This window comes from Geotrypetes seraphini, chromosome 7 (assembly GCF_902459505.1).
Source record: "Geotrypetes seraphini chromosome 7, aGeoSer1.1, whole genome shotgun sequence".
In the NCBI taxonomy this organism is placed as follows: Eukaryota; Metazoa; Chordata; class Amphibia; order Gymnophiona; family Dermophiidae; genus Geotrypetes; species Geotrypetes seraphini.
The window spans coordinates 98,274,204-98,286,285 of NC_047090.1; the positions used below are offsets into that span (position 1 = coordinate 98,274,204).

At 40.8% G+C, this 12,082-nt stretch overlaps 1 protein-coding gene across 13 annotated transcripts in view; it reads left to right on the plus strand.

Annotated features, from left to right (window-relative positions):
- The window catches only part of GPHN (gephyrin), a 798,948-nt gene that overhangs the window by 688,422 nt on the left and 98,444 nt on the right, over positions 1–12,082 (plus strand). For all 13 annotated transcript variants that reach the window (XM_033950742.1, XM_033950736.1, XM_033950737.1 and 10 more), the window contains one exon: positions 11,139–11,231. In XM_033950742.1, the coding sequence (XP_033806633.1) occupies positions 11,139–11,231 (93 nt within the window). The remainder of the gene's footprint in view (positions 1–11,138; positions 11,232–12,082) is intronic.

Here is a 12,082-nt window from a genome sequence, read left to right on the forward strand (position 1 = left end):
GAAACCCCCAAACAAACTCAGCAATTCATTTTGTACTAAACACAGTTGGTGGCACAACCACTTTGAGCTTAGCCTCCCTCAAAATGAACATCTCCCTTGCTGTAGCTGGTGGGAATCTCCAAGCCTCATCAGCTAATGATCAGCTCCTCAGGTCCAGAGACCAGAACTTTCCAAGTTCTGCAGCTTGCAACAGTATTTCAGAGCTGTTGCTGCCTCTCCACCCCCTTGGCTTTCATTCATGCATGAAAACAGTGGCAGCTTGAGGATGTGGCCACTAGCTGCAAAGCTTGGAGATTTCTTTTTTTTTTCAAGGTGGCAAGCTTCTTTTTTTTTTTTTTTACTTTATTTAGTTTTTAATGCCAACAAAAAGTGCAATACAATTTATATACAAATAATGATAATCAACCAAGCACTTAGAATCAATCAGTATCTATACAAAAGATAAAAATTCCCTCCCCCATCCATCATTACCATCAGGAATAATACCAAAACAAAAGATATACTCCCCTCCTCTCGCTCCCACCTCCTTGGATGTGTGGGTGAAAAATAACAGAAAATAAAGATATAAAATAATACCATAGGGAGAAATTCTACAATTTGTCACCAAGAAGTAGATGTTTTCAAGTTCAAGTTTCAAGTTTATTAGGATTTTATATACCGCCTATCAAGGTTATCTAAGCGTTTTTTTACAATCAGGTACTCAAGCATTTTCCCTCTCTGTCCCGGTGGGCTCACAATCTATCTAACGTACCTGGGGGACACACTTCACATGAGTTCTATAAATCACTTAAGCACATCTACTGTAAGTCTTGATAGAATACTAGCGCAGACCCTCTTTGGTGCGCCAGAAGTCAGGAACGATCACTTATGCCAAGTCAATGGCTGGTGTAAGCAACCGATAGTATTCTACAATTTGTGCATACTGTATGGTGACACACATAGTCCATCAGCCAAAATAAAAATCCAAATGGCACCAAAAGGTTCCACAAAGGAAATGAAGCAGCAAAACATAAAAAAGGATTGTGGAACAGAAGATCGGGATGTACCAGTTTGTAGTTTAAGAAGCGTCTAAATAACTTAAAGACAATAATCTTTAAAAAACCCACAAAAGGTATATACAGTCTGCATTGGAGGCTTGTGTGCTCTACTGTTTGTTTATAGCCTCTTAACTACTTGGATTTTTTTGTGACTTTTATGGGTTTATATTTAAGACAGCCAAGGACCCTATAAGACCCTTGAGGAAGGCATTTTTATTTTGCCAAAACACAGCTCGTGTTGCCACATTTGTATTTTACACATTATTTGTTTTTATTTTGTGGGTTACTTGTAACTGTATGTACCTTTTGTGGATTGTTTTTAAGTTATTTGGACGCTTATTAAACTACAAACTGGTACATCCTGATCTTCTGTTCCACAATTGTTTGGTTGTTTTGCTGACACGTAGTGATGTAGCGAGGGTGAGAGGCAACCGAGGCAGCGGCACCCTTCCCCCACCCTCTTCTCCGCTCCCATCCCCATCTGCTCCTTCCCTGCCCCCTCTTGCCATGCACACGCACACACCTCTTCCCTCGTACCTCTTTAATGTTTCCTGTGCAAGCAGCAACCTCAACGTGCCAGCGTCAGCTCTTCCTCTGATGTCACTTCCTAGGTGCGGGTCCAGGAAGTGACATCAGTGAAAGAGCTGACACAGGCTTCAAGTTTCAAGTTTATTTAGGCTTGATATAACGCTTAAAACATCCTAAGCGGTTTACATAATACAAAGCTAAAAGCAATTTAAAACAGGGAGGTTAGACATAAACAATTAAAAAAATGATACAAACAATGAGGAAGACTGCAAGGATACAAAAGGAATATGGTCAGGGTTACATTGTTTCATAAAATAAAAATTGATGGGGGAGGGAAAAGACAAAAGGGTGTCTGGTATAACTGAAGTCAAGCTCCAGGACTATACTCCAAAGGCATCTTTAAAAAGAAAAGTTTTAAGGTTTGCTTTGAATTTAGCCCTCTCCTTAAGGTGGTGGTCAGTTTGTAGTACACCACCCTAAGGAGGGGACTGGGACTGCAGTGTTTTGATAATATGTTGCTGTTTACCTGTGATTTGTTTGCTGTTCATTATTGCCTGTGAACTTCTTAGCATATGTTTAATACTTGCCAGGATTGTGTGATAGTATAATCCATGTGATGGAGTTTTTTCAGCCTATGAATGAAGGCGAGCCATCCTGTTTTGCGTACTCCATTGGGTTCAAGTGGGTTTTGACTATTTACATCTGAGGCTTTTTCTCTACCTTAGGATAGGTAGTTTGATGATAGTAGATTCTGTATTGGATTGGATTTGGTTGGTGTAGTGTGATTGTATATCCAATCTCCTATGTGTTAAGTGTGTGATCTGAGATATACCCATTGGTGTTTCACTGCCCTGCCACACTCAGCTGAGTCCCCTAATGTTCCTATTTTCTGTAGAACTGGCAGCATATTATGGTGGCTGCTTCTTGGTCCCTCTAAGGATGTGTGTGTGAATACGGACAGGTGTGGTTTTATGCTTTGCCCATTCTTCTGAACTTGTAGATAGCAGTTGTGTCCTAGGCTTCTAACCTACCTTGTCTTCCTCTTTCAGTCATCTGAGCTGTTGGTACTGATGCGGTAGTTGAAAGCTTTTGTCACCACCTACTTGGTTTTGGATATGTCTGTTCTTGTTTTGGGGGTTGGGATGCTAAATGGAGGTAGGCAGTGTGTGGAGACAGGCCAAATTGGGGAAAATTTTTACTTATGAGAACTGAATGATCTATACAGGCAGAGACAACTCTGCATCCTTTAACTGAAGGTAAAGCTCACTTACACTGCATGTAGCTCCACTTCCCTCTGCCTTCTAAATTTGCTTAGGAACACAAGAGACTGGGATCAGAGGAGGCTTCATGGGTTCTTACCCCTTCAAAATAAGAAACTTGAGTTGGTGAATGTCATCAGTGTGTTTCGTTGGAGCAGGTTGATAGTAACCAGGATATGGTTCGGTTATTGACTTTCAGTGATGTGTAAGTCACTCCAACTTGGGATGTGACTATTGTGCTAGGACACTTGCAGCACCAATCAGATTGAGTCTAAAGCATGTTTGTCATAAATGCCAGGAGGTGGGCAGACATAGTGTTTCCTATTAGGAAGTGGATGGCAATAGATTCCAAGGAAGGGGAACAGAGAAAGTTTTATAACAGGAGCTGTGTGTCTTCAGCAGAGTTGAAGAGTGACATCTGTATGGAAGATTAAACCAGTCAGGTGCTCAAAACCATTGATTTCATCTCAGCTGTGAATGAGAAATGGATTTATCAAGAATGAAAAAAGGCTAGAGTGAAGGAGCTAAAAGTGCAAACCCCCCTCCCGTCTTCTGCCTCCCCTACCCCCTCTCCCCTTCCCCCTGGGGCACATGACCAAAACTTGGGCAATGAATTCCATCTGTATTGGTAACATGGAATATTGCTACACCTTGGGTTTTGGCCAGGTACTAGTGACCTGGATTGGCCACCGTGAGAACGGACTACTGGGCTTGATGGACCATTGGTCTGACCCAGTAAGGCTATTTTTTTTTTTTTAATGTTCTTAAAAAAGTTGCAACAATGTAGGGCTTAGACAGCAGTTTATATATATTTTAAAGTGCTCTAACAATAGCAACTTGACAGCCCCCAAACTGAATTGCCCTGGGAGTAGGAGGATATCACTGATGAAAGTGTCCAAATATTGTGCTCCTCCACTTCCCCATGCATGTATGAATACATAGTAACATACTAAATGACAGCAGATAAACACTTAAACAGTCCATCCAGTCTGCCCTTTAATTACATAGATATAATTTCTACTTAAGAGGAATCAAAAAGAGGTGCAAAGCAAAAGGAAAGAGTAAGCAATCATGGGACAGGAAGCAAAGGAGAGGGTCTAGACTAGTGTCAAAAATAACCATTGGGGGCCTGCATTACTTGAGCTTGCCATCATAAATTGCAAAGGGGTCACAGTGAGAACTGAACCTGATACAGTTACTCTGATTGATATTCTGGGCTCTCAATGATTTAGGGCTGGACCCAATTATACTGTGACAAGGCACTCAGGCAAAGGTTGAATGATAGCAGGCATCACTGCTGGATTCACAGAGAGATTGATTTGTAGTTTAAAAGTGGTGATGCACAAAGAGGTTTTGGTCTACTACCTCAGTAGCAGAGCCCTGAACTACCAAGTTCACATTCAAGTTTGATATACCACCGATGAAGTATTTAAGCAAGACCCAAAGAATACCTGGGTTTAGTTTCCAGGTGAAGTTTTAATAGGATGATTACTCTTTATCGTAAGAGAATCACACCAGTCTTCCCTTTCATCCCCACAAACAAATGCTCCACCACATTCAGTAAAGCCATACACTGATATGTTAACTTCTTAAGCACCTTTGATACATGAAAGACACAGACATACTTGCTCCAGCTGTTGTGCCTTTCACACAGCTCCAAAATTCTCCAGAAGCACAACAAATAACTCCACGGCCCTAAAAGAATATGCCGACACATTGATTAAGAGTGCCTTTCCCAGTAAAGGCTGAGGGAGTAACCTACACTCATAAATAGGCCTATACCCTTTAGTCAAGTATAATCAGTCATAACTAAAGAAAGAATCATTTGAATTTTAAAATTTCTGTATTAACAACCTCCTTCATGATAAACTGAAAAATAATATTGCATAAGGCATAAAAACTGCATTGAACCGATAGTGATTGTGATAAGATTGCTTTTAATAGCCCATAAATATGAAAAAGGTGGTGCCCTACAAGAGATGATGATTGATTCATGCAGAAAATTGGAACAGAAAGCACAGCAGATGTCTGGGTTTCAGCATAGAATGAGTCTTAGGACTGCGAATAGGCATGGCTCATTAACAGGAGTTTACAATCTCTAGAAAAGGTGAAATGGCGAAAATACAGAAGAAGCCATAACGTGGCATTAGGAATGCATTGCCTAAAATGTTGTGCAGCTAGAGTATCTAGGAATGGTTAGGCAGGACCATGGTTTGGATGGATCCACCACTACAGGGAGGCAAACAATCTTGAAAGAAGCCAGTAGAACCCAAAAATCAAGGCTAGTCACTGTTTTCGGAAATGGCCTAGAAAACAAAGAGCAGTATATATGTGTTTAACAAAAGGTCTGAAAGTATTCATGAAATGTTACTGTTTTTGAAGCTGAAATGTGATTCACCTGTGACTTAAAAGGCTAGGAAATAACTCCACTGATATGATACTGTACCTACCTGCAGTTGTAAGTCCCAGACAGAACAGGAGCATATAATAATGGTTCAGAGGAAATTCGAAGCTAGACTTGGATTTCTCAGCTAGCCAAATCTTTCCAAGGAGGTCTTTCCCCCAGCCTCTGATATCACATGGTAAGTGGTTTCTGCATAGGATCAGAAGTCCTGTCAGATACACAGCTGATACTCTCTTTTTTGATGTTATTCCAAAGAGAAGTATTTTGCATTATTCATTTTTCAATGGCGTGGTGATTTAGTGGTGGTATGTACTGATAGGCATTGCGTTAACTCTTGACTGCTCCCGTTGGATCCCAACAGGATTCCATTGTTAAATTTCCATTTAGTAGTACTGTGCAGCAATTACCTGTCAGTAAAATGCCCAATTTCAAACCTCACTGAAAGAACAGTGAGGTGCAACAGCATAGTGCATAAGCTCCATAACTTCTTTTTGGACAACCTGTCCAGTTCCTTCATCTTCTCACAATTACTTCAATAACTTCCAGTCAGTCGTTGTTGAGTTTGCATGCCATCAGTAGAAGACAGATCAGAACTTTCAAGGCGTATGCTGACCTTCCTCACTGTTGAACTAGAAATTGGAAGCTAGGCTACCCAGCAGAAAACTGCAGAGCTTGCAGGAGCAGATAAGGGGTGTGTATGGAGCAAAGAGTAATCTTGCATCAAATGCAGTCCATATTTCAATATTTAAATGTTGCATGTAGAGTATTCTCAATGAGATGTGTATTGGTGCACAGAATGGGAGTGGCAGCCATCAGCCTCCTCTGTAGATACCACTTCAGGTTCTGCCTGGAATGTTCTTAACACTTACGTATATCAACTAGCATCAAATTTTTAGGACGCTACTGAACAAATTTGGCACATTTCTTTATATAAATTGTGATTTTTCTCTATTATTTATATTGAAGTAGTTATATTCCAGAAGCTAAAACTGAACATTATGGGGCTCATAATCGAAAGAGAAAAACGTCCAAAAACCAGCCTAAGTCGGCACTTGGACGAACATTTCTCAAAAACGTCCAAGCGCCGATAATAAAATCGGGTTTTGGACGTATTTCTAAACGACCTAGGCATTCATAATGCCGCTTAACGTCCAAAGCTAAACGGGGCATTTCGGGAGGCATGTCGAGGGCGGGAGTTGGGCGGGACTTGGGCCGGCTTAGACTTAGTCGTACAGCATGTATAACCGAAAGTTTAACAACAGAGTCTAGACGGAACTTGGACGTTGTGACTTAGACCATGTAAAACATGGTCTAAGTCACAAAAACCCACCTAAACTCACCAGATAAGCACTGTAAACACATAACAAACCCCCACACACTACCCCAGTGATCACCAACCCTCCCCCACCCCCATAAAACTTTTATTCATAACTTTAAATTTCAGCCTCCAGACCATCATCACCTGGCCGCCTGGCATAGGAAAGCCTAGTTGTCCAGCCCAGAGGCAGGTTAAGTGGTCTTGGGGGTGGGTTAGGGACCCATAGAGAGGACCCATGCCCATAAGCCCCTGTAATCACTGCATTGATCCTTAAACATGTGCACTCCCCTATACACCCCCAAAACCCTTTTGTACTGGCATATAAGTGGCTCCTACAGCCATAAGGGCTATTGGGGTGGTAGATAAGTGGGTCTAGGGGATTCTGGAGGTGGTTTGGGGGGCTCACCGTGACCTATAAGAGAGTTGTAGGGAGGAGAAGACATGGCACCCTTTTTGTGAAGTTCACAGCAGTGCCCTGTAAGGTACCCCACTATTTAGGTGGCATGTCTGGATGTGCAGTCCATCACTTTGCAGACCCCTCCCACGTCCAACAGGGCTTGTTCTAGGCGTTTTGAACTTGGAAGGAAAGTTGGACGAAATTGTGGTATAAAGATGGATGATTTAGCGGCTTGGACGATCAGATCGGCAGGACGTATAATTAGACGATTTTCAAAAGTAAAAAAAGTTGGACGTTTCTTTCGAAAATGTGTCTTAGGCTCTTTTTAACTTTGGATGACTTGCGAGATGGACGTAAACGGACTTAGACGTCCCTTTCGATTATGCCCCTCCACGGTTCTTTCAAGGAGTGTCTATGTTGTATTTAACCACTATATTAAAGTGTACTTGTATTATGATGATGTAAATGTGGTTACTAAGATGCATAAAGCCCAATATTCATCCAAATGTCAAATATAAAAAGTTATATGGATAATTTATCTGTATAACTTTATGCATGCTTACATTAATCTTTTCTGTTCAAGTTGGATAACTAAAAATAGATAAAGTTAATGTAATTTAATATCACAGATCTATGGACAACATATTGCTCCCAGAATATTCTTGGCCCCTCCAACTGAACAGATACATTTTAATCATATAGTATATACATTATTCATTGTGAGGTCCTTATACAAGTAGTAAATTGCAATAAGCGCTAGCACATGCATATTGCAGCTTGAAAGGGCTTACTTGGGACGTGTGTAGGCATCCTGCAGTAAGTTCTCAACTGGCACATGCTACCTGTGCGCTAAAAACTTTTTTCCACAGAACAGGCATGTCTGGAGTGGAGAATGAGCATTTTTGAGCGGTTCATAGACAAAACCACGGAAGACAAAGGCGCGCGCCGACAACTGAGCGCAAGACGGAGGCGCACGCTGAAGAAAATGACAGTTTTTAGGGGCTCCGACGGGGGTTTTTGTTGGGGAGCCCCCCCCCACTTTACTTAATACAGATTGCGGCGGCATTGTGGGTGGTTTGGGGGGTTGTAACCCCCCTCATTATACTGTAAACTTAACTTTTTCTGTTTTTAGGGAAAAAGTGAAGTTTTCAGTAAAATGTGGGGGGTTACAACCCCATAAACCCCCCACAACACCCCCACAACGCGGCACGATCTGTATAAAGTAAAGTGGGGGTTCACCCCACACACCCCTGTCGGAGCCCCTAAAAACAATTATTTTCTTTGGCGCGCGCCTCCGCGCTGTGCTCAGTTGTCGGCGCGCGCCTTTGTCTTCCACGGTTTTGACCTGACACCTATTTGAGCTAATCATTGCATCCACATTACTGCTGTATGTGATCCCCCAAAATTCATTCATCTAGCCCAGTGGTTCCCAAACCTGTCCTGGGGGACCCCCAGCCAGTCAAGTTTTCAAGATATCCCTAATGAATATGCATGAGAGAGATTTGCAAACCTGTCACTTCCATTATATGCAAATCTCTCTCATGCATATTCATTAGGGATATCTTGAAAACCTGACTGGCTGGGGGTCTCCCAGGACAGGTTTGGGAACCACTGATTTAGCCCATCAGTGATGAATTTATCTTTCTGCATTTAGACTGGGAGAATTCTACTGCCAGCATCAACCCCTAAGAAAGAGAAAACCCTAAATATCAAGCACCACTTATCTTCCAGTTGTCACTTTCCTACTACCCTCATTCATTGGCTTCCAGAGTGTTAGTCAGAGCAGGAGCAGACCATGTAACTAACCAGTGCTGGGTTGCCCCCCTGACTTGACTACTCAGCGTGAGGTTTTCCACTGGCTTCTGTGTTTCCTTTGCATAAGCATCTATTGCTCCTGCCAGTTAGAAAGAGAACAGGCCAGTAGCAGCTTCTACTCTGGAGTGATGGTGGAGCCAAGAAGCCACACAAATTGCTACTCACTAAATATTCAAATACTGTATATACTCAAATATAAACCGAAATTTTGGGGACAAACAAATGGCCCAAAAATGGGGGTCTTGGTTTATATTCAGGTCAGCACCCACCTGCCTCCTTCGCAAACCTGTTGCAGGCCTCCACTGGGTCTGCTGTAAGACCTACTGGACCAGGATAGGAGGGACCCTCCCTCCTCCTGTCCCAGCCAACTCTAACAATTCTCACCTCTCTCCCTCTTCCCCAATCAGTATAAATGGTACCTTTAAAATCCCTGGTGGTCCAGCAGTGAATTGGGACAGAAGTGATCCTCTTAAGCTCCTGCCCCATGTAGAGCTGCTATCTGAACGTCTGCCACAATTTCTCGTGGCAACCTCCCAAGTCCCTATGGTCTCTAAGCAACATTTTGAGAATTACCTCATTTATGTCTAGAATCAGGAGTGATTTTCCTTCTCTTAGGTACCAAAATACTTGCCAAACTAATATTTCTTGAGAAACCCAAGGAATCCCAGTATTATTAGTATGTTATATGGCTGCCTTGTCTAACAAAAGCAGTACTCTAAAAGTTTCAGATGCTTATTTATTTGAATCTTGGAATATATGGGCCAAATTTAATATTTGTCCACATTTAAACCCAGAAGAGATGGAGTCACACCAAGCCAAAATGCAAGGCTTAAAATCCTGAAATTTTACTTTCTACGTAGCCTAGCATAAAAGGATTCCTCCCTTTACATGGATATGAATAATAAAAGACAATACACTGTGTAGGAAAGCAGAACTCATAAGCAAGAATTATAACTAAATCACAAGGCTGACTCTGATAACATCTGCATGACATGTGCATGGTTCTGTTTTATAATTTGATATGAAGGCTTTGTTTGGATGTTTGATCCAAAGAAGTAGTAAATATTTCATCATTAACAAATCTAAAGGCCATCTGAAAGACTCCAAGCTGTAACTGTCCAAGGTTCTGAAGCGGCATTCACATGGTTTGCTTGCTGCTGTGCTGATCTGAAGAGAATTCATGAAAACGTTTATTCTTATATAAACAAATTAACTAAGCAAACTTGTATTTATTTCAGCTGAAATATTGTACTGTCCTTTATTATATGAAAACCAGAAATTTAAATTCAACATTATTAATGGAGCTTGTATAAAGTAAGGTTGTTGTCATCTTGGTCAACTTGTATGTAGCTTAAAATTGTCATATTGTTTGTTAATTTATTCAATTTGCTATACTATTCTGGCAGGAGAGTTCAGAATGGTTTACATTCATGTACTCAAGCATTTTTCCCTGTCTGTCCCAGCGGACTCACAATCTATCTAATGTGCCTGGGGCAATGGAGGGATTAAGTGACTTTTCCAGGGTCCCACAACCTCAGGGTGCTGAGGCTGTAGCATTAACCACTGTGCCACACTCTCCCCCTAGACAAAAGTTTTTAAGATCTAACTAGAATGAAGTTCCTGAACAGTATTTGATTCAGAGAAGAAATGCTTATTTTATCTACCACTTTAATTGGAGGGTTAAAAAAAAAAGAAAAGAAAATTGTTTTTTTTTGGGAAATCTACTGGCACTGGAGCATAGTCTATTGTGTCTGTGGAACCATCAGTAAATAGCCCTCACATTGCCACAAGTATCTCCTGACTATTCTGTGATCTACTCTAGAGCTGACCTTTCTCTGGCCAGGTTTTAAATGCTGTTTAAACGTTCCTTCTGTGAATGTAGGTTGACAAAGATAAGTAAGCTTCACAATGACTTAAAAATCCCTCAAATACCAAAACATTCAATGGCGGAAGGTAAAATGTGAAAACACTAGAAAGGGATCATGATTTTTCTGGTGTGAATGGGAAGAATTAAGGAAAGAGACTGTATTATAGGGCAAGTGGAAAAGGGAGAAAGGAGATTTTGCAATGTGAAATACTATTACTGTGAAACAAAGGATTATGATTCTGAAATAGGCATTAGCAGTGAGCTCATCCTTATTGGAACTGTGGATTGAGTAAAACAAGCCTTTCACTGTCTGCAGTGTTTTGCTACACTATTCATCATTGCTTTTGGCAGCTATCAGATCTGACAGAACTATTTATGGGATGTTGAATGCTGTGCACATGAACTTTATTCTCGAGCTGCATTGCTGTCAACTAATATTTACTTTTATTGGCTTCTTAAGAAAAATCATGACCTCTCCCTCTCTCCCCTACTCTCATGTCTTTTCACTTTTAGATGGAATGGGCCGAGTCCTTGCTCAAGAAGTCTACGCAAAAGACAACCTACCCCCATTTCCAGCATCAGTAAAAGATGGGTATGCTGTACGAGGTAAAAATCTTTATTCTTTTCTATACTTTGCTTTTTTTTCTTATAAGAAGGCCAATAGCATAGCTTTGATACCAAAATTGACCAGTTATTACACATAATAGGCCACATTCAAAAAGATTTATACTTTTAAAGGGGCACAAGCAGGATAATTACAGAAACATGCTTTGACTAAGCACTACAATAATTTCTGACTTTGGAGGGGGGACACTTTTAATTTTTTAATTTTTAGGGCATCAGAGAGTCATCTGCTTACAACAGGTCAAAGAACATATTCTAGGGAATATCTTCCTTAGTATGTCCAGACTTTCAAATTCTTCTTAATCATTGCCCAATAGTTTTAGCAATATAAGTTATGCTTTATATTCCATTTGTGAAATTAACAGTCTTTAAGCAACAGGCAAGTACTTATCTGAAGCAATGCTGCACAAAGGGAGCAAGAATTAAGCATGAGGGAAGACTGTTTTTAATTTCACTGATGGGATATAAAGCACAACTTATATTATTAAAACTATTGGGCAAATGATTGAGAAATATACTCCCCAGAAAACATCCTTTGATCTGTTTTAAACACATGACTCTCTGATGCTTTAGAAATTTAGGGTTCCTTTTACAAATCCACATTAGGCTTTTTTTATCGCTAGTCACGGCGCTATTAGCTCATAGAATTCTTATGAGCGTTGGCGCTAATACCGCTGCAGCCGGTGATAAAAAAGCCTAATGTGGCTTCGTAAAAGGGGGGGGAGGGGGTTTAAGTGCAAGAAAATTAATTGTAGCATTTAGTCAAAGGATGTTTCTGTAATTAGCCTGCTTGTTCCTTTGATTTGTTCCCATTTTGGGAATATTTTCAGTAT